Source organism: Thunnus maccoyii, chromosome 14 (assembly GCF_910596095.1).
Source record: "Thunnus maccoyii chromosome 14, fThuMac1.1, whole genome shotgun sequence".
Lineage (NCBI taxonomy): Eukaryota > Metazoa > Chordata > Actinopteri > Scombriformes > Scombridae > Thunnus > Thunnus maccoyii.
Genome location: NC_056546.1, coordinates 4,160,836 through 4,185,037, shown reverse-complemented (window position 1 = coordinate 4,185,037; position 24,202 = coordinate 4,160,836). Strand labels below are relative to the sequence as shown.

The following is a 24,202-nucleotide window of genomic DNA, read 5'->3' as shown; positions in this document are numbered from 1 at the left end:
TAAGATAAAAGGTATCATATTATGATATTATAGAAGAATTATAGAATTATAGAAGAGGCAAGACATCTCAGGATAAGTCTGATTTAGCTCAGATGACGATTGATTGATCACATTTTAAGTTTGATAACTGATTAGAGCAGCATCTTGCAACATGAGGGGAAAAAAACATTTTAACAAGGTAGGAAAAGTTGAGTCAAATGGCTCAATCTGTCATATAAAGGAGAGGAAGTATGATGAAAATCTCACCATACAAGCAGAGGAGAACAAACAGTCCAACATCAGGCTGAAGTTAGTTTGATAATCACCAGCTGGGCATGTTTAACCGATACAGTCAGTTAGTTCGATATTGATCTGCTGAACTGGACTGACTACACTTGCAAATGAAACCTAAGTTGTATGAAACATGAGTTTTTCTTTAAATCCGGTTTTATATCTCTAGCATCAGCTAATCCGTCCTCACAGCCCATCATGTCCTCACAACAGTGAGCTGTCAAAGAGTCGGTCCTCACAAGTCTCTAAACCAGACCACACATACACACACCGTCCACACAGCGCCAATTCATTCTGCCTACTGCAAAACAAAAAAGGCCTGTTTTGGAGTGCGGCCAGCGCAAGGGAACAATCTATTGGGGGAGTGAGAAATCACTGACTGAAGCTATTTACTTTCCCGCACAGTGAGAGAGCCTATTCTTCACTCCGGCTCCTCTGCATTCTGCTTCCTGCAGAAACTCCACCACACTGCGTTACTCCTGTACATGAGGGAGTGAAAGAGAAATAACAGTTACAATGATTTAACTTTTGTTATTATGACATTCATCATTTAGCACAGAAGGAGGATGATAACTCTGACTCTTAAAGGATTTAAAGATTCTGTTTTCTTGACTTTTATCAGCCTTGACAATAAGTATTTCCTTAAAACAGAGACCGATGAATGTGTTAATGAAAAAAAACTGCTCCTCCCCGTCCACCTGCTGCAGGTACGGTGATGACGCCCAACTATCTGCGCTCACCCAAGATCAGCGTGTCTCCCTACTGCGACTGCAGCAACAGTGGCAACAACAAGGACGAGTGTGACAAGTTCACAGAGTTTTTCACAGAGAACACCTGCCTCCGTAAGTTCCCCCGGCCTCCTTTCCTCTGCTCGGCTGCTGTCTGACCAGCTGTCGTCTATTCTATTTTCTTCTACTCTATTCTACTGTCTTATCTGTTCTGCTCGGTTTCTGTTCTGTTGCTTTCCCTGCTCTTCTGGTCTTTTTCATCTCTTGCTCTCGTTTCTTTTCTTGTCTTGTCTCCTCTTCTCTTGGCCTCTCCCTCTCACTAAATATATCCTATTGCCATGCTTGCATTGTTATCCCTCTACATTGTAGAGAAACAAGTCATATTGCACCACAATATCTGAATGTGTGTGTGTGTGTGTCTGAACTTGTCCTGCAAATCTCTGACAGAAAGCGGCTTTTTCATCCAACCCTCTTACGTGACTTTAATTAACACCTCCCTCAAACATGCACACACTCACTGTCTCTCTCACACACACACATGCACACCATTTACACACATATAAACGCACCTATTTCCGGACAAGATTAATAAATTGCGGGGCATTCCTACCAAGCGGCAGAGATAAGAGGCTCCTTCTGTTTTTGATAGTCTGCTCGGTGTCAGTCGGCCTGCTTTTATCCTCTACAGCACAGTTTTAAGTGTAACTTGAGTCTTCATTGATCCACGTACGGAGGTCAGAATCCAGGGTCATGAAGAGAGTATCTCGCTCAAGGACACCTAAGCTGGATGAATGTTCGTAATCACCCCGAGCTCGGACATAGTTAAAGGATGGTTGCTGAGAAACAGAAGGCTATTAGACCGTCTGGTAACAAATTCAGTGTGAGCGTCTTCAAATGACAAAATCTCTGTTGATCTCAAAGGTTCAGGTTAAGAAACAAAAGGTGGATTTTCCTTTTTATAACAGGTAGGGATGAGGGTCAATAAATGGTCAGTTTGCTAAGATTGCATTTAGATTTTCCAGTGAAAGTGAACCTATTGTATCAGTTACAAAGATTAGAAATGACAGAGTGGTGATTAGGGTTCGGCTCTAATGGCCGGTTCCATTTTGGATCAAGTTTCAGGTTGATGAAATATTTCGGATTAGCTAAGTGCTGAGGCTAACAAATCTATTATTAAATCTTTTTATCTCTTATTAATCTTTGTGTATTAGCAAAACAAAGACACAAAACTTTCAGATTGCAGGCTTTTTATTTTTAGATGGCGCTTCATCGCCACTTTGTCAATTGAAATAAAGTCATCAAGTGGCAGATTTAGAGCTGCAACAACTGGTTGATTTATCGATTAGTTTCCAACTGTTAAATTAATTAACAACTATTTTGACAATCTATTAATCATTAAGGGTCATTTTTAAGAAGAAAACTTCCGAATTCTCTGATTCCAGTTTCTTAAATATGAATATTTTCTAGTTTTTTTAGTCTTCTATCAAAGGAATCTGAGTATCTTTTGGTTGTGGACTGTCAGTCGAGACAAAACAACGTTTTTTCAAACGACATTTGAGGACACTATCTTGGGTTTTGGAAAACAATGATTGATATTTTTCACCATTTTCTGACATTTTAAAGGCAGAACAACTAATCAATTAATCGATCATGAAAATAATTAGGCAGATTATATCACATGTTGCTGAATTTCATAAATAACTTGACCAGATGAATGAACTTTGGCCAAACATCATGTGACAGAAATAAAAGTACTGCTATCAAAGCCTAGGATGGTGAGGGTGAAATACAAACTGTGTCGCTAGACTAGACTCACACTAGACTTACTTACTTAGTTGTAAGTTTCTTTCTGGAGGGGAAAGTCGGACAGAGTGAAGAATATCTTAAGTCTTTCACTATGAGACGGTGGCTAAAAATATCAAATACGTTTTAATAATAATCATTTTGTGGGTAGTTTTGTTAATCAGCGTTGGTTGATTAGGATGGGAGCACTGTAATTTCCACGTTTTTGTGGATGGATAAACTGAACCTTTGATGAGGTTTGGGGAAAGTGGGATGAAGACTGATGAAGTTCTCACAGCAGGAGAGCTACAAGCCCCCGCAAAATGACTCATCCAAAATCTTTTGCTGCTCACGTCTCATTGGTAAACTTTGGTACAGAAGGAATCATGACTTTGCTGTCTGTTTGCATCTAACCGGCGTTACATCACATGATTTAATGGCCAATTTGTTGTAGAGTAGTACGCATTCACCAGTGTCTGTAAATTCACAATTACGCAGCTGCCAAAGTGCAAAGTTTACCTCTTGCAGTGTTAATGAATCAATTTGGCATTCAATTGATGAAGCAACCGGCCTAAAGACACTTGAATCGAGCAATCAATTGGTCAATGTGTTTCTAAGAAGGCATATGCTCTGGAAAATGGTGTACATTCAAAAATAATGAGCCACAATAAAGGAGATAAGTTGCTGCTTGCGGTTCATCTCTGCACAAGCGAAGTGGGCGGTTTGATTTTTCTCGGTCAAAATGACAGTTACCAGATGAGAAAACACCAACAAAATGCAGCCTCATTTTCAGCAGCACTTCTCTCTCATCTGTCTTCTCCTCTTCTATTATCTTTTTTTTCCCCCCCTCCTCACCACCACCCCTCCCTCCTCCTTGTTTTCTCTGCTCTGTTGTCTTTCTACTAGCCGGGGTTAACGAGGTTGGTTCTGCCTTATAATAAAGGCTACTTTCAGTGTGTGTTTTAACATGTGTGTGTGCATGACTGCGTGAGCCTCAGTACGTGTATGTTTCTCGGCATGTTTGCAGGATTTTGAGCGTGTCTGTTCGAGTGTGTCTGTGTGGGATTGGTGAGATCAAAGGGGTTAATGTGGGTTAAAACAAGCTCCTTCTTTCTATCTTTTATTTGCTTCTTTTCACTGCAGGGAGCCGAGTGAAGGACAAATACACCTCCTCTGCCTTTTCATTATTAGTCTTCCTTCACTTCTTTATTTTAACCATTACAACCGTTCCTCGCACTTGTTCTCCTCCTCGCTTCTTCTCTGCTCATCCCAGCTCTCTGTCTCCATCTCCCTCCTTTCATGCCCCCCCCCCCCCCCCCCCCCCCCCCCCCCCTTTTCTGCTCTCATTAAGCTTGCTCAGCAGTAACTGGAACTGACAACTCTGAAGATCCTGACACAGACCGGCTACAGGGTCATGACTAGAAGGAAACTACAAGGGAGAAAGAGAGAGAACAGACGGAAAGAGAGAATATGGAAATACTGAGAGACCTTTCCGTTCTTACACCATACTTTAGATGTTTTATTGTTTAGAGATGATGGGAGAGAATTTACTGGGATGTTGAGCCAGCAGTTCTTCATTTACTAGTCATACTGGGAACAGATATTTCAGCGTATATATCAGCTCTTAAAATGAAGCAATGTTTGATTGAATAATCTGATAATTGAAAACTTTTTAGAGGCCTTTTTAGAGGTAAATTATCCAGCAATAGCTTAATTTATTTTGTCCAAACACTGGATTGGAGAACCGCTTTAATATTCTCAAGAAGACTTTGCGCTTTAATGTATTCAAAGCTTTTCCGATGTGATGCCTTCCCGTTTCCTGAATAAGCACTGAATATGCAAAGGTGACACACCGTCAGACATGATCATTATTCTAGTATTACAGCCAGTCAGGTCCATGTAAAGTGAGATGAAGTGGTAATGTAGCCGTCTGCGAGAGGCAAACCCACACTGTTAACACAAATATCTGCTGCAGTGTGAAGATGATATCATGTTTGTTCAAATACGCCATGATGTTTGCATTGGTAAAGGTTAAACAAATGTTTGGTTTAGTGCTTTAAAAAGCTCTTTGTGTATGTGTGTGTGTTCCTGTACTGCTGTTTTTTGAGGAACAATTGGAGATTTAGACCTTGAACGTGAGGATATTTGGTCTGGTTCTCACTTAGTCTAAGGACTATTTTAGGGTTAAGCCTTGGTTTTGGGGGTTTAGAAAATAAATAGACACAAATATGACTTGTTGTTGATACTCATTGATAGTCACGTACAGTAATATGGTTTCAGGTCAAGTGTGTTGAAGTCGTCCATTTCTAGAATAGGCGATTGGTCTCAGGAGACAGACGAGTCGTCTACACATTTAGGAACCATTAATGAGACGCTTTATAACACCTCTAAAATTTTAGGGTTATTATTGGCTTCAATTTGTGGTTTGCTTTCTTTTAAATCCTCTCTGAGTACTTTTTAAAACCCAGTTGGGCCTAATTTCAAGTAACTGTCCTCAGAATCATGGAGCTTTTGAGGCCTTTAAATGCTGAGACCCTCATCTAAGGTTCCAGTGTGTCAGCTCAATATTTTCTTAGCCGATTAGCTTTGCACAAATGGATTTTTTTGGTAGTTAGCATGAAGCTATTTAGTGGCTGATGGCTACAATGACTGTAAAGTTATCACCTTTGCTAGTTAAGGTTTACAAGTTTGGTGGTTAAGGTGAGGATATACAGCAGGTTAAGGAGGGTTAGAGGATAATATGTTAGTGACGGACCTCACAAGTATGGATGTACAAATGTGTGTTTGTTTGAATGTTTTGGTTCAGTTCCAATTTACTGTATATATCTTGTATATTATAGTGTGTTGCAGTTCTGTGAATCGCTTTAATGTGTCCTGAGTAAACAGACGCTGAGGTGCCATTTACTTTGCATTGAGAAGTAATAAGCTCAAAGGTTTGAGGCTTATTGTCCAGACTACTCCTAATGACTAGCGCTCTATATGTGCTCATAGGAATACTTTCACCTCGTATGAAGTGCGGTGAAACCGTTGAAGTGGTAAAAACGGCACATTTACCCTGATTGGAAACGCTGTACATACTCTGCCTAGAGGCTTGTTTTGCCTAACTCCACCTGATCCATAATATATTTGTATTCATGTTCACAGGTGTGTCCATAACATTTTCAGTCCATCGTTACAATGAAACATCTGCACTAAAATGCTTTAATTTGAATATGTAGAAAGTTTTTAGCCTTTACGTGATCTAAACATAATGTTAGCATTGTTATCATTCCTCATTGAAGCTAATGAGGTCAAGTAGCTACAAGCTAATGCGCTATCTTGTAAAGCAAACACAGGTCAGTGCCATGATACTGAAATTACAGTATGGTATACAAAGTGAAGATAAAAATGCATATGTCATATAATTGGATTAGATTTATTTTTAATCTACAAACAAACTCTGAAGTGGTGTTTCTATAGTTACTGATGGAAAAGACAATGTAAGTCTTCAGAGGCAGTTGAATTGATTGGGAATAATGGACAATGCATGTATGAATACAATGATATAGAATATTTATTACATTTTAGGAAACAGGAATCAACTAAACACACATATATACATATTTCTCTTCACGTTCTGAGGCTTCATTTGAGATGCAAACTGTTTTCCACACACGGTCACTGCGCTGTGAGAGTAATTAGGTCTGAGATGAGGAGACAAAGAAGCTCCGAAAGAGCCCATCAACACTTACAGTACGCTCATCAGCCTTCTGCTGTCTCGACACAAAGCCTCCACCAACACAATCACATGTTCACGCGGATAAGCAAAAAATTAAATATGCACATGCACATTTGTGAGCAAAAGCACACGTCAGGCCTGCAGGATATAAACAACAATTACTTATTTTGTGCTGATTATTGCAAATGTGATATGAATGGCGGCGCATTTGTGCAGCTTTTTATACTTCATTTCTTTTTTTAATCACTTATGTGTTTAACAAATTACAAAATTTCAGTTTATTTCTTTGATATGAGACCTGAAATTAGTTGTAATTTGTCTCATCATCTTCTAACCTGGGATTCATATCACAATAATGACCTTTATAGCTCTATAGCGTCAACATAAATGAAAGCAATTATGAAAAAGTCTGTTTGTCTATGTGATAGAGAGAGTATCTCCATCTTTTGGGATGTCTGGTCTTTCCAGAGGTCAATTCAGCAAAGCAGATGAAGTGAAGGAGTCTCCGGCTCTACTTAACTCAAGATTAATAGTCACGTTTATTAAATGTGCAGAGTGGAACAAACTCAAAGGTTCTTTCTAGGTCAGGGTGAGTTTAAGCAGAAGCCACTTCCACAGAGGAGAGGAAGGAAACGATAGAGGACAGGAGGTTGAGACCGTGCTGGGTAAAGTGGCTCTGAACAATATGTGTTCAAGTCCGTCCAAACATAAGAGTCAATCCTGAGGTGATTACGAATCTAAAGAAGTTGACTACTTCACTTCATAGTCTTAATTTGAGGTCTTGTGATCTTATTAAGATCACCTTTGCAAAGTCTGCTATAAAGCAAGCTGTTGAGAAGACTGAGGGTAATTCTGACCTGCTCAGATGTCAAGCACACTCGGAGAAGGTTCCTCCGGTTCCACTTAAGTAAATATCTTGAACTAGGTCAGCAGGAATAAGGGAACGCTGCCACGGTTGCCTTCAGAGAAGACCATAAGAATAATAATAAGAATACAAGGGCAGGTCACTGACTGAATAAATACCCGCCATCAAACATTCTTCAACATCTGGAGGATATTGAAAACAGTGGTGATACTGCAGGTGCTCCCTCAGCCCTGCAGGACATTTTTAGGGTATCCTAATGTAAAAGTGTGGACTGAGAATTGATTCACAAATTTGCTGACTTACTTCTTTATGTCAAGATGTGTAATAACACTGTGTATATATTTATCAAGCGTCATATGTACACCCATATGTAGACAGTCATTTTGCAAGATTTTGAGTGTAAATTATACAGACTTCTTTCTTATTTTTCAAGTTTCAATATACCAAACTTGATAAAATGACTACAATAACCATCTCAATCAATTCCTCATGCCAAAATTATATAGAAAAATGGGGTCATTTGTCTCTGTATGATGTCTTGTTCAAAAGTTATGTCAATTTTCAATTTCCGCCAGAAATCCAAGATGGCCGCAAAGATGGCCGCCAAACGGACCCATGGGACAATATTTCGAGTTGGGAGCATGAAAATTTGTTTACTAGACACCTTGAGGATTACAAAAAACTAAGTTCAAAAAATATATCAGTGGGGTGCATGGGAACCCCCCCTTCCTACTAGACTATAAGACTTTTGAATGACAAAATCCAAAGAGAGTCACAACTTTACTGTTACTCAACAGGTCCTCAAACCAAAACAGCAACAAAAGAAGTAGGATTTTTGTGGTGCATTTTAAAAATGACCAAAATGACCTGCTGCCTCTTTTGTTAGGCTCAGGTTAATCTTTGAGCAACTAAAAGTACTTAGTCAAGTTTAGAAGAAATGTTCATTTGTTTCAAGAAATCAATGTTAATTTTTTGACCTGATAGACTTGAAACCCTCCTGAAGCACAAAGCAGAACAATTCAGGCTGATGCCAACATCCTGAGAGACAGAGCACTTATTCAGGCAGGTAAAAGTCAATATCACTTATTGTGCTACATCTTCAAACAAATGTTTTATAACTTAATAGCACTGTATGAGTTGTTCAAAGTGTTTATAGTGTATCTGCACGGAGACAGTAAAGGAAATAAAAGACCGATGGTTCATGAAAGCTTGTATTGATAAACTCTGTATGAAAAGATATTTTATTGGGAGACAGATAAATGACTAAATCAATGACCATCACATGAAAACAGAAATATTTTGTTTAGTTTGTTTTGTTTAGTTCTGCCAGCACAGGAACCTTTTTTTTTATTAGTTTGGTTTGCTTTTGTTGTTACATTTATTCATTATTAGTTGTAATTTTGTATTTGTTTTTCTATTTAAAGCCTCCAAAAACTTATCAAATGATAATTAGGAATTGTGTTTGCACATTTTATATATTTATTTTTATTGTTAATTAAAATAAAACACCTGCACCACCCTTACATGTGGAATAGTACTACAGTTTTTGTTGTTTTGTCATTCTGTTGGCTTTAAATATGGTGAAGAATACAGTGAAATACAGTGAAAAACAACTACTCGGTCCAACAATGTGAATATATGCTGTACATCATGTAGACGTCACCATGTGTCTTTGCACATGTATGTATGTATGAGCATTTCAATGGGGTTAAAGAGCTTGTATGCAGATCAGGTTTCCCTTCCTTTACCACGGTATCAGGGTCATAATTCACTGTTGCAGGGAAGAATATCATTACGTTCAAACAGCAGCTCTGTAAAGCTCAGCTTTCCTCTGATGTGTGTGTGTGTGTGTGTGTGTGTGTGTGTGTGTGTGTGTGTGTGTCTTTTACATCAAAGCCATAGAAGGCTATTAATAGGGCCACTAATGGACTCTAATGGTAAATAGCCACATCAGCACTCAGGTTTTTGACTGTGTGGTGAATTTATAATGGAGGGAAGTGATAACAAAACTTAAGTACCTTCTAACTCACCTTTAATTGTGGTTTTAGGCTGGCTTTATTTTAACACAGGGACTAACAAGCAGGTGATTCATGATAAGATCCAGCTTGGTGCTAAAATGACCTGCTTGGATTTACAATGAGTGTTTCTGTTGTGTTAAGTGATGTTTTACCAGTTAAATAACTACATGAAGAGCTCAATCTGGATAAAAAATGAAGTCAGAACAAACTTGCTTACTATGAAAAATAAATAAATCAATAAAATTGGCTTATTTTAGGAATATACATGTGTATATACTCTGGATTGGCTGGTGAACATGTTGTCAGCAGGAGGTTCAGTATCACGGCAGGTGCGACAGGTACTTTGCTTTTTCATAACTACAGAAGTAGTAAAATATTTATTTTAGAAAGCACAGCGGTACATTTTTAGTGCCGAGCGTTCCTCTTTATGATTTCTGACCGTCACATATAAACACTTTTGTGGCAATTGTTGTCTTTTATTGCGATCATTAATTTGGTTAACTTTTTATTTGTTGTTTGTTTTTTTATGATGACAGAGTTCCAACTTTGGCAAGAATAATAAAAAAGAAACGTGTTCATGTTGGACCTCATCATTCATAGTAAGAAACTAATAAGCTCTGTCTTTCTCTCTGTAGGTAACGCCATCCAGGCCTTCGGGAACGGGACAGATGTCGGGATGTGGCAGCCGATGTCCCCCGTCCAGACCACCACCTCCACCACCACGCCCTACCAGAGGAACCGCGAACGCAACCCCAACACCATCGACAACCACATCAACACAGACCCTGGCATCTACCACTTCTGTGGCAGTCTACAGGTAAAGAGACACACACACACTCGCAGGATGAAGCTACTGTTGGATTCTGACGACGACTTTGGTTTTCCATCCAGCCTGGGACAAATCTGATCCCTGGACATTAAAAGATTTCCCAAAACCTTTCTTTTTATATATAAAACAAAACTTATCTTTTTATGGATTGTTCAATATCTGGATTTCCAAAGCTTTTAGTCTTTCTACATTTTCTACATCACTGCCTCTTCATCCTCTCACATTCTACCTCTTTTTACATTCTGACAGGCTCCATTTGTTAATGCAGCGTTCTCACAATACCGAATACCGACGTTGAGTTACACCTGCAGTAAGCAATTACTGAATGTAAAGTGAGGATTGTTCACACTCACTGAGAATTAACACCCGACTCTACAAAACTGTGTAGCTTTTTGCTTCTTTTAGCTCATTTTGATTCTTCAGTTGCAAGTAGAAGGTGCAGCTAAGTCTAATATATACATCCATAAAAAAAAAAACAGTAAAGAAACTCAGACAAGCAGTAGTTAGTAGAGTTAGTGGAGACCATATCAGAGCTTACAGCTTACTTGATTAGATTCGTCAGGTGGACAGAAAATGTTGCTCCGTGTCTTTATTTAAACTTCTAAACCGGTTTATGTGTAAAAAACAAGAAAAACATTTTTGATGTAACTTTTCCAACATAGTTATGATAATCCTGGTTGTATTATTTGTCGATATCAAGTACAAAAACAAGACTTTTGAGCTGAGCAGTATATGGAATCTCACCTTACAGAAACTATTTTGTGCAACTATTTTATTTTTGATTCCATCTATTGCAGTAGTATTGAATTAATAGTCCAGCTTGTGTTGTTCATGTATTTATCCTGATGTGTGTTGGCCGGTGTGTACGATCAGCTGTTGGCACACTCATGTATAGATCCCTCTGTGAACCTGTATGTGCCAGCCCCACCGCTGCCTTGATAAGACTCTGAAACTGTATTTCTCAGTCGGAGCAGCCTCTCTTGCTCTACAGGAGCAACACTTATCTGGCTGATGAAACAGAGGGATCACTGGCAGCAATCCTGAACACCAGTGATGGGCTCCTCCTGGGTCAGGGAGGAAGTGAGGATAATACTGTCATTATCAACAGAGCGATGATAGGGACTTAAAGAGCCGTTTCACATAACACAATAATATTGCAACCCCATGCAGCATCATAAAATTACCGCAGTTATTGTTTACAGACATTTACAGAAAATCCTCCGGCAGTTTTAAATTGGAATCAACCTTTATCATTTCTTACTGCAAACAGCCATCTTAACTATACACATATTTTTTTTAATGTTTGTGTTGTGATGTGCCTCGCTGTTGCAAACATCAGACTTTCTGATTTGTTGTCGCTGCACAGGAGAATATTATGCTTTAAAGGAGACATATGATGCTTTTTGTGATTTTTTTTACTGTTATAATGTCTATGTTAAACAGTCAAATTTCCAAAATTTGTTGCCGCCCCTCGGCAGCATCTGCCAATCAGAACAGAGTGGGCCCATCAGGAGGGCGGGGCCTTAAAGAGACAGGAGCTAAAACAGCCTGTTTCAGACAGAGGCTGAACTGAGGGGCTGCATTAAGAGCCAGTATAAGATAAATAAGGAGTTTTTAACTGGAAATCATGCAAAGATATTCCAGTAGAGCCACAGAATAAAAACATAGACCTAGAAATGTGCATCCTCTGTAAACAGAGCCGCTGTTCATTTGCAAGTTTTTTTTAAGTCTTTTTGTAGAAGCTACAAACATTTTCTTGTTCAGAGACCCGCCATTAAGTCTTAGTTTCATAGTGATGAAATCAAATTTGATATTCAGTAACATTAAAACATTAATAATACACAAAATTAGCACAGTCTTTTCAACACTCTCAAAGTGTTTGTAAAGGTCTGAGATCAGATCAGCCCTCTTGAAAAGTCCTGTCAGTGAATTTAGGAGTCGCAGCAGCTACCGGTCGTGTGTTATGAATTTAGAGAGATTGCGCCTTTAACTTTTTTCAGGACTGCTTTCAGAAAGTACAAGACTAGAATTTAATTGTACCGCCTCACAAACACACACACACACACACACACATGCAGACATACGGTCCTGCAAATTTAGTTAGCACAACACACACAGATACTGCGGATGGATGCAATTACACATTCCTGGCTGCACACAAAAATATACACAAATGCAAGTCCTCTCACTCGCTCTCAACACACACACACACACGCAAACACACACACACACACACACACACACACACACACATACACATAGTCCGTACTGATAATGAGCTTTGTTGGTGTACTGGTGCGTGTGTGCTGTTGGCACTGCTCTGATAGTACGTCAAGTACAAGTTAATGAGAGAGTTGTTGTGTTAAACCACTTCTCTGTGGTGTGTGTGTGTGTGTGTGTGTGTATCAGCGTGGTTGCTTGCGTGTATGTGTGTATGGTTTTGTGTGTGAACGGAGGCATCAAGGCAGCCTATGCTCTTGTAATGACACACTCAGGGGACAGGCCTGTCAGAAAACTCACTCCACTCTCCTCACTGATCTCTCTGTCTCTTTCACACACACACACACACACACACACACACACACACACACACACACACACGCAGAATAACAACCATTAACCAGTAACTCAGAGTCTCTCCTCTTCCAGCCAGTGACAGCCCAGCAACACTTAACGGTGGTGCATTTACCTCAATGCGAAAGTAAAGAATCAAAGAGCAGAGAGGGAAGAAAGCAGAAGGTGTAACCATCTTTCCAGTGAGGTCTTTCTTTTTAGGAACCGGGGCAGCTTGAGACCTGCGAGCCTTTCTCTTTCCCTTCGGTAATGTTCACAAATCAAGTTCAACTGCTTTGTGAAGATGGGAGAAAAAAGTGCTTTTAACTATAAGCTTCAGACTAAATTAGATGAGATCCAGCTTTCCATTTAGTCTTCATTTCATTTACTCAAAAGTATAATTTTCTCTCCTTGTGTTTTTTATTTTTCCTCTTTCTTTGTGTGACGTGAGAGGAAGCCTTCTTATTATTCTTTCTCTTGAGGTTTTAGAGGAAATTAAAACACTAAGGCCTTTTTTTTTTTTTTTTTTTTATTCATCACACTGTGGTGTGGTGCTGAAGAGCCCACAGCAAACCTAGCACAGATAAAACAACATAAACACACACATGCCAGAGTGCAGACACACAGTTTGCAAGCCCCAGGGCTACATCAGCCTGTTCTTATGAATATAGTTGACTCCAAAGCAGGCAGGAAGTGCCCTGGACAAATATGGAAATCTACCACATGCTAATGTGACTTTTTAGAACAGGCAGGTATTAAGCAAATCCAAAACACGGGGACACGAGGCAGGAATATATTTTCGTTTTGTTGATGTCCAAATATTTTTTGAATTGGAAATAAGCCACTGCAGTTGTTTAATATAATAGGATACTTACAAGGTATGCAAAGGTTTATATGATTTACATGTGCATGTACTGTAATTTAAAGGGTCAGTTCATTTAAATTACAAAAAAAAAAACCCTCAGTGGTATCTACCCGTGGATAAATTTGGCTTTATTTACAAGGTTTTACCATCTCCGGTAAGATTTCTGCTTCCACCTCAATTCAGTGGAGGTCGCTGGGATTTCATTTGTGATGCTCACAGGATTGAAATAAATTACATTTGAAAAATTCATCAGCTGTGTTTTGGAGGAACTCTAGATAATCCTCAGAATATATTGTAAACAAACGTTTTGATGGGAACTACTTTCTACCAAAGAAATAGTCCCTTTACAAATGTTCACTATGCTTGAATTTTTTAATGTAATTCCATTGGCTTGTGTTGTATTGGGATGGAGGGAGAAGTCACAGAGATGATAATAATAATAATAATAATGATAATCATAATCATAATAATTAAAAAAAAATAAAAATTAAAAGACAAAACTCAGGTTCTGATCCTGAGTTTTGAGTGCTGTTATGACGTTGGATGATTACATTTGGATCACAGATTGGGACCCTTTTTAATTTTATCTCTTATTTCAGCAAGACGAGCCTTCTAAATTGCTGAATTTGTAAGATTTGAATCATAGAAGAGACATTATAATGACAATAAAACCAGTGCAGCCGCAGATGGAGCTCTACTTCTAAATGGAATCGACATCCTAAGATTCACAACGATGTGTAATTGTACAAATGTTTGACTGTCAAATATGCCTTTAGGATTTCAGACTATTATCATTATTGTCTGTTCTGAGATGTGAAAGTGTTTTTAACTTTTAATGCATCCGAACAATGACTCTGAACACAGATGGGACCTTATCATGAAAACACAAAACTGATGAAGGTTGTGTTTAGTCATCGTGCTACTCAATTTTTTTCTGCTACTACGCTTGAAAGTCTTTGCTTATTCTTGTGTTTGAGTCTTTATGCAGAGGCCTGCAAATACAACATGATTTATAGACATCATTCCACAGGAGCTTTCGCTTTTTTTTCCAGTTTAGCACAGAAGCAAAGGTGTAATAACAGAATGCAGTTTGTCACTTTCTGTATTACCATGCCTGCTATATTCTGTACATCCCTGTTTTTGGCCTGAATTCACTATACTGTACACTGGAGCCATTTATTATTCTGCCACACCTACAGCCTATGCGCACAAACACACACACACACAAATACCCATAAGCCAAAACTGTAGTTGCATTCGCTTACAACATCCATCCTCAATACAGAGATTTAGTGTGCAGGTCATTAGATGCAAAAGGAGCAAAAGCAGATTTCTTATCTTGAGCCACAAACTACTGCAGAAAGTACCAAACTCTCAACCAGATGCTTCGTTTACAGTAAACAGATCTAAAATATAAGTTGTTCAGACGTTGATTACATGGCCCTCTCTTCAAATCAGAGAATCAACTCATCTTGAGCTTGCAATCAACACAAGTGGTAATCACTTCCGATCTGTTTTGAAATTAACCTGAAGAGTACAGAAACAGAGGAGAGAATGAAGAGCACCAATGTGATGCATCATCTCTGAATAAATGCCATGTTTATCTGTACATTTGTCATTTTTTCTGGTTGCAACTTGATTGTATTCATTTTTTTCCCTCATGGAGTCATGTTGTAGTTTTTTAATTAAGTGCATAGAGCATGCATTCCTCTGAGGTAAACATGCTTTATGTCGATATTATATTAGTTGCTCCTTATTAAAAATATTAAAATCGCTCCAGATCCGATGTCTGCTCATGCATTGAGATTATCTACTTTTTTTTTTGGATAAACATATTTAATATTAAATTTCCATCTCCGCCTCTCTGGAAAATCAGTTCATCTCTTTTGATTCTGCAGCGCACAGTTTAAGTCCAATTAAGGTTCAGTGCCAGTGCTGAAGGTAACGAGCACTTGATGTAAGCGGAAAGTGAGGATATGGAGGTCAGGGTGAGTGGGTGTGGAGTGCAGCCAACATTTATGTAGGACAGAAGATTTTGCGTTCTTTAAGAGGCCAACAATCAAACCTGCATTCACTGGGTTTTTTTGGCTACTTGGGGGCAGTCAAACAATCAGTAAACACAGTATTTATCATGTTATAAAGTTGATGTGGCTAACATGTTAGCACACTTATTTGCCTTAGCTTACATGGCCTATTTTCACATCAATAACAGAGCAGGGTTAGCATGTTTCATGTGTTTCATGTGAATTTACAAATTGAAATCCAATATTCAGTCTCCTTCCAGCTTTGGTTTGGTCTCCGACAACTCCTGAGGGAAATATCTGGCTTTTTATCTGTCTGCTAAATGCTCCACTAGTCATTAGTACATTGTCCGTCTACAGACAATCTGCTGACCTTCCCACTGTGGCTTTATCAGAGCTTTTTTGCTGTAAACAACATCCTGCTGCTGCTGGAAATGAGTTTGATTAAATCATTGAGACTGAACCAAAACAGTTAAGTTGGGAGCCGTAAAACCAAAACAACTAAAAGATGCCAAAAACACTCTGCAAAGCCAGCCGGGTGATAACTCTCTGTCTAAAGTGAGCAGTTTCACATACACATAATCATTTGATCCATCGTGAATACAGAGAAAGTGTTTTAGTTGCCTAAAACTTTCTCCAGAAAATTGGCAGCACTGGTCATCTGTTCAAACACTTAAAAAGTCCTGTTCATGTTTTCTTGACAAGGGTCCTCTCTCAGTAGCAAAGGCTGAAGTAACAGGGTGTCGTCATAGCTCTGCAAAAAGTCTTAAAGGCGGTAAGGGTGGATGGTTGGGTGTACAATGTGTGACTTCCACATTGGAGACCGCAATTCACGTCCCCTCTCCAACACTACTACAGCAACAAGAAACTTTACTGGCTTCCCACTGTGAACACAGCCAGTTGTATTTGTTGGATAAATGCAGAAGGTTATTTATTTAAATGATATAAGTTTACGTTCAGTAGCAAAGGCAGAAGTAGAATGATGATGACTGCTGCAAGAAGTCTTGGGGAAGAGGGTTGGACATATAATGTTCAACCATCCAGTGGAGACTACAGTTTGCATTTCTTCTCCTGCAAACACTCAGTTTCATGACCACAATCTTTCCCAAACAGTTTAGCTAGCCGAGCCAGACCTGAACTATCAAGGTGACCAATTAGAAAACACTCATATGAGTAGATTTTGTAACATGAGTCATTTGAAGACAGTAACAAGAACATATTTTGTTATTTAGGTATATAACACAGATCTTGTCCATCGCACATGCTGTAATTTTAACAGTCCTCTATTAATATTCTATGAAACACATTAAAAAACACACGTGCTATCAAAGCAACGCTCACCGCTGTCGTCACAGAGCAGCTTCTACCCTCCGTTTACACACGGGACAAGTTTGTTTGTGTGTGTGTGTGTGTTTGTAGGAGAGAGAGAGAGAATCAGAGACGGTGTGTTTTTAGCGTGCGACAGCCATTGAATGATAAATCTGAGATGAAATCAGAGTCAGGGTTTGACTGTCCCTCTGTGCTCAGCCTCGCTCTTCTTCTCCTCTCAGTGTAAATATCAGACGCATTAAAATTTAACAGGCTCTCTGGGTAAACTCTCCAAGGTTATTGTAGTTTTTTTTTTTTCCAATTTAGCTTAGTTTTCAGTTTTATTGTCTGATCTGCTTTTATGATCAGACCGGTATGGAGCTGTCAGAACTGTATACACTGAATGTGATGTGATGGCTATTTGGAGTTTTGCTAAACTACTTGAACGCTGATGCCCGTGTCTGGTTTGTACCTGTTGTGTAAACATATCGGCAGCATTTTCAGTCTAATTAGATTTTGCATGGCAACATTGATTTGTTGATCAGAGCAAATTAATTACTGCAGATTCTGTGTCGACTTTCAGTTTGGGCTCAGCGTGACGGTTGTCAGAGCACCAAAAATCTGTTGTGTCGTCATGATGATGTGCAAAATACATACAGTGCCAGTCGAAGGTTTGGACACACTTTCTCAGGTGTGTCTGACTGGTTCTGTACAGATATCCTCAAAGATTTGATATCCAAGCAAACTCAGTTACCCCATAGCTTGAAGGGAAGGATGCAGATCTGATTTCGATGCGGATGTGTTGCTGATAAACCAGTTTAGACCATAATACGTTTCAGATCTTGTCCATCCCAAAGTCGGATGCTGCATCTGGAATTTATAATCTGTTCATTTGGATCATTGACATCAACAAAAAGTATAACTATAAACAGGAATCTTCATTTTCTTGTGTTTTTTTGGAGGTTGGATTGTGATTTGTCTGTCTTTTGCAGGCTCAGAAATTGAAGTCAAACTCAACTGTTGATGGCGTCTTATGTGTGGTAAGTTTATTGTCAGTTATATTGTATGATAAAATGCAATTGCAATCATGAGACAATGTGTATATTGACTGTATTTTCCATGTTCTACTTCCATTTAAACTTCTGGTTAATGTAAAACACTTGACTTTGAGTATGACAAGAAAAAAACAGCTGAAGGTTTAAAGAATGTTTGAGCTGATTTACAAGTTTCACCACATTAATTACAAATCACATATACTTGACATAACTTTTTATTAATTTCCTACATTCTAGACAATCATTGTTTTCAATTAAATAAACTGTTCCCTTAAAACATGAGCATCATGCAGGCAATCACAGTAAGCATTTGACCCATTTACTTATTTGTTTACAATTGTTTTGCAGTTAAACCATTAAGCAGCCAAATCTCAAATTTCTTATATTAGAGCATCCTTGAAGAGGAGAAGAAACACATTCTGGGACTGCAAGACCACAATAATAAAACTTTCACAAAAAAATAAAGGTTCAAAATCCATGTAGTGACAAATTGCTGTCAAGTCAAGTTGATTTTCTGCAGTATGGCTTGATACTGGTGGTTCAGATAAAGTTGAATGTCTTCAGTTTTGGACATCTTAGCCTGAGAAAACCTGCACAAAACTTGTTTTGGGAGATGAAATCTCAAATCGTTTCTCCGTTTTATCCAAGAAAACAATTTTATTTAAGATCACAAGGCAATTGCCCGAGTTATCAAATCACCACAAACTCTAATCCAACCTCTGTTGGAAGTCTCTGACCTCCCTCTGACAGTGATTGCCACGGCAATCCTCCCTGCCTCCTTTGTAAACTCCTGTTCTTTGTAGTTCCTTTGAGGCTGAAATGGGAACGTTGCTTTACTGGTGGCTTTTAAAGTTCACTGTAAATGTCATTGTACAATAATAAGGCACTGTTATGCACTGGACTGACATTTAATAGAGGCAGGGACAGGTCTGGAGGAGATGACCCAGCAGTTAGCTTGCAGCTTTATTAGCAAGCCAAAGACTGGTGGGGAAACTCGATATACACATACATACATCTGCATGGTGGCACATACAAATGCACTCACACACACACACACACACACACATAAATGTAGCTTTCCACTGTGGCATTTTAGTTATAAAAACAACCTTTCGATTTTTTACTTCATCATACCAACTGCATACATTTTAGACAATTTTATACATGATATTATTGAATTAAAATGCCTTGAAGGATACCACATACTGCATGAATGAATTAAACACCAACCGAACTCCAACTTAAATCCCATTTTTATTTATTTTATTCTACACCTTTATTTTTTTCCCTTTGATCCTCATAACTATGTCTGTTTTCATTTGATTATATTTCTCAATCTCTGTAAAGCACTTTGGTCAACTTTTGTTGTTTTTAAATGCACTCTATAAATAAATTGACTTGACTTAAGTCCACTTTATGTCGCAGTTGGTATAAGATGCCACTGGCAAACAGATCATTGGAAAGAAAGGTTTTCTCTAAGACCTAAACACCTAAAAAAGTGACAATGACACTTTGCTAGAAATGTTCTGCTGTTGTTGTTGTTATTGTTAAAAATCTCAGACTCTGTTGTAGATAAAATCCAGAGACCAGGCGTCAGGTGTCTCTTAACACACTCCGGCAAGAGGGGGTTGAAATACAGTATATGAACCTTTGCAGCAGCTTAAGCATATGCCTTAAGGTCAGACTTTAACACACAGGCTCACTGTTTATATCAGCAGCTTAGTTGCGAGATAAACGAGGAATCACTTCAGCCGACCCTCTCTCTACCTTCGTCAAGCCTCTCAAAGTCTGTCATTCATTGTTGGAAAAGTGGCTTCTTGATTTCACTGCAAGGCAAAAGCAGGCTTCTCATTTTAGATGTCAACCATTGATCTTGATGGTAAAAATGGCTGCCACTGCCAGATTTGAACAAGCAGAGTTAGCTACAGTAGCTACAAAACTTTACATCCAGGATTTGGTTGGAAAATCTGTCTCCAGCTGACTTTTTAATACGTCCAGCTGTCTCGTTTGAAAATAAGAAACCTGCAAAAGAGCTTTTACTATGCATGCAATGGCTACTTAAATGATACAATTATAACTCAGGGCTGTAAATGCAAAAAATAAGACTAAAGCTAATGTCACAGGTGAAAAGTTAGCATCCTCGTCAGTTGATGGTCCATGTAAAAAACATGGTTCTTGTATTTCAGGGTAGAGCCAGTTTGCTTCTTTATTGAAAGGGAAAAAAACAGTGAGAGATCAGACTGTTTATTTTTTCGTTATGGGAAGTTCAGTTTTTATTGCAAGAGGACATTTTACTGAGCTTTAGTCACTGACTTCATGCAGCAGAAACCAAAACAGCCTTTGGGTGCAAGGAACATCTGGGAATCTGGTTTAAAATTGGTTTCAGCCAATCAGCTCGTTTGAAAAAAGATTCAGATGTGGAACATTTTATTTTATTTTTTTACCATACTAAACTCTCCCTTCTTTGTGTCTCACTCAGGACCCTCAGATAGATGGTCCAAGCACATCCAACGCCATTCTGAGAAACTCAGCTGCGTCCAGACGGCCTGCAGGTCTGGTCTCTCTGCTGCCCCCGCTGCTGTGGCTGTGGTACTGCATCCTGCCAGCGCTGTCCTCGCCGGGCGTCTTGTAGCCTCACCGCTTTACAGCAACAAACTACAACGGACTGACAAACACACATTTGTATAAAAGAAAAAGCAAAACAAGAAATTATATCCTTTCTTCTCAGTAATACCTGTTGTACTTTTATTTCCCTCTGGATTCTATCTCTCTCTTTTGATTCCTACTTTGGTTTTTTTAATGAATTTTTGGGAAGCTTTGTTTTATGTTGTTTTTTTTGGGTTTTTTTGCATTGCAGCTGTGTGCTAAACAGTGATCTACTTTATGTGTTAACTCAGTTTGGCCGTGTGTTCCCTTTGGGTTAGTTGAGAAAAAAAAAGGGATTTAAAGCTTCTGTGTTGCTTGATTGGGCAGAAATGAGAAAACACTCGAGGACCACATTCCACTAATACAACAACAGTACACACAATGTAAATTAGCATCGATTTTTGGAGTCGCCAAATCAGTTTTCACTCACGTCTGTTTGTGTGTTGAGGCTATAGGTGGGATCTTTTGCTTAAAAGTCACAGTCAGTTCAGTAACGGCTACATTTTATCACTTGGGCAGCCTTTTAGGTGTTATTCAGTCTCCTCTGTGGTTTGTGTATGTTTTAATGACGTGATCTGGTATTTTACATTTTTATTAGCTGAATGAAAAGTTCATCTGGATAATTTACCTGACAAAATGTCACCTGAGAGCCTAGTTAACACCAATAACCTAAACATCAGAAAGCAATGTGCGCCCAAACTGTCTTTACCGTAGCTCACACTGAACACACATCGCCGCTGGCAAAAGCACACAGGCGAAGACCCACAAACACATACTGCACATATTCACACATTCAGACAGAAACACACAGCAACACACACACAGCGCCAGGCTTTCTGCTCCCTTTTTTTACACCTTGTTTTGCCAAGAGAGTGATACTCAGAGATCACAGAACGGTAGATTATACGCTGCTGTGGATGGCTGAATCCACTCGACTCATTAGTGATTGTACATACTTGTAATTGTTAAAAGTCCAAGCCATGTTCAGTGTTTCTCTATGGAAGCTGACAGAGAAGCTGCTGCAGTTTCACCTGAATGATTTTTTGGAGTTTTGATGTACTTTTGCTGCACTGCGTCCACAAAAACAAGAGCTGAGGACAAAAAAAAAAAAAATAGGCTAATTGTTGTAGAGTATATTCAACAGTAACTCATGCCTCCATTGCTCCAAAGCTCAAAGTATCCTTTTTCTGTCACTTCAGTGTTACAACTTATTGCCTCAATTGTGAAACTGTCAAATATGTTGGAGGAGGAGGCAAACTCTTCAAATTGACCGTTTGCTAAGCCCCGTCACCCTTAGTTACTGCTGCTACACCTGTCAAGCTTTGCATGCTAGTGCAAGACACAGTTTTGGAAGAATTGGCCTTTAATTTCAGACAGAAGTACACAAAAGTAGGCTTCTCAATTTTAGCTGGTGACCGTCCATTTTGTTGGCTAAAATGACAACATTTTATCAGCTGTAGCTAGCCAGCTAATTAATAGAGTGCTGTGTGCTGGCTATAAAACTTATCCAGATTACTTTTATGATGTTTCCAGCTCAAGTTGTTTTGTTTTTAATCTGCAATTTATGGCTTTATGTAGGATATCTTGCTAACTCCGCACTGAAATATGAACTAAAGCTAATACTGTAGGTCCCACACAAAAAGTCACCAGTTGATGATCCATGTAGAAGGAAATAAAGGAACAACATTGTTGTATTGCAGGATAGAGCTAATTAGCCCTACAGCATTATCAGAAAAATGTAAGATTAGACTGTTAGTTTGTTCTAATATAACTCTGCCTTTATATAGAAAGACATACTTGGACAAGCAACACAAATGAGAGAGAAAATAAATGGCTTTAAGGATGATTAACTGATGAGTTAGTATCTTGAGTAAACCCAACAAAGAGCTGGACAGAGCCGCTAACGTTACCCTAAACTCTGGTAAGGTAACTCCAGCTCACAATCAGTGGATGTACTGGTCCCAAACTGGGCTTTTGCTTTTTCTAAATGTTACCTAGAATCCCACAAAATAAGTTAGATTGCTAATAATACATACTACTACTGTAAGTAGTAAACTAGGAGTGCTAACATTAGCTTGTGTTAGTTCCAATCAACAACTTATTTCCTTGGGTTGTTACTAGCTACAGTTGCTACGCTGTAACTGGAGACGGGATTAGCAAACAGCCAATTCTCTATTTTTCTTTTTTACTCCAGCAAACGTGTGACACGTGACTTATGTACTGTGTTTAAATTGTTCAAGCATTTTGTATGTCTGCTCCTGAGGACTGCTGGGAAAAATTTCGAAAAAGCCACAGCATCGCAATCACATTCAGTTCTCAGATGTAGACGAGCATCTGCTTTCATCAGCTTTTTCAGGCGGAATCATTCAATGGTTTTCCAATTCCCTCGACAGGATATTCAAACTTTTACTTTTGACAGACTTTCCTACAAGACACGATCAGGACGTTTACATACATCACTGTGGCATGTTCAGCAAATCACATTATCCATGTGGACACCGACAGGAGCATTTCAGACACGCTGCTTGGGTTTATGTAGCTTCTCAAACATGATAATGTATAGTAGAACTTAAATGTTATTTACCGAGCATAAACATGGTATATGCACTGTATGTACTTGGCTGAAACTATAAATTGGACAAATAAATGTCTGATGATATTCTATTCCAGAGCATTGTGAGCTATTTTGACATTCAGATACTACATAGAGTACATTGAATATGCCAGAATATTGTTTTTTATAACAACTTATATGTATATTTCTCCCAGTATGTACATGATTATGGAATATTATTGCATCTGAGAAAGAGGATATCAATGTAACTCTCCTATTGTAGTTAAATATGACTGTATTTCCTAAGCATATTGTTTTGTACCATAGCCCCATTTATGATGTTGCTTAAATATAGTATTGATTTTTTTGGCTAAGATTTGAACTTATTTTTCTATCTTTTACTAATTTTTGCTTTTGATGAGTAGAAGTGAATGAAGGACACAGATAGCTTGTATTTGAAGATGTTCAGCTTTTTTTTTTAAAGAATTTTTGATGCTGTTACAGTAATTATATTGGTTTTACCACTAAAATAATTACAGTGACAATGATGAGAAGTTGAGCAACAAAAGGAATTTGTAATTGCATGGTAGTTGAGAAGGGAATAAATCAATGTTTAAGAACAAATATATTAAATACGATACCAGTTACTGGCTTTTTATTGATATATTTGACCAGAGCAGGAGAATTCCCACAGATTGTATGTATGCAGTTTTGATAGAAAGTTAAGAGAAATGTTACGAGAACAAAAACTCTAAATGGGACGGATTACTTTTCTCAGACTTGAGTCTTACGTCTGATTTTTTTATATTTCAATCCCAGAGTCATATCTTCACGGGCTCTGGAATTTCCTAGTTGTGCCACTTAGGGAATATGAGATAAAGTAAACTTTATAAAAGTTTGTTCACCTTTCTTTGAAGACTACTTTGAGCTCGGTAGGCCTCAGAACTGGGGTCTTACTTTTGGACAAAAAACAAAGGAAAGAGATGGTGA

At 38.5% G+C, this 24,202-nt stretch overlaps 1 protein-coding gene across 3 annotated transcripts in view; it reads left to right on the top strand.

Moving 5' to 3' along the window:
- The window catches only part of gfra1a (gdnf family receptor alpha 1a), a 101,943-nt gene extending 79,228 nt beyond the window's left edge, over nt 1–22,715 (top strand). For all 3 annotated transcript variants that reach the window (XM_042432660.1, XM_042432661.1, XM_042432663.1), the window contains 4 exons: nt 978–1,112; nt 10,017–10,198; nt 17,950–17,997; nt 20,492–22,715. In XM_042432660.1, the coding sequence (XP_042288594.1) occupies nt 978–1,112; nt 10,017–10,198; nt 17,950–17,997; nt 20,492–20,644 (518 nt within the window). In that variant the 3' untranslated portion in view covers nt 20,645–22,715. The remainder of the gene's footprint in view (nt 1–977; nt 1,113–10,016; nt 10,199–17,949; nt 17,998–20,491) is intronic.
- The last annotated feature ends 1,487 nt before the right edge of the window (nt 22,716–24,202 follow it).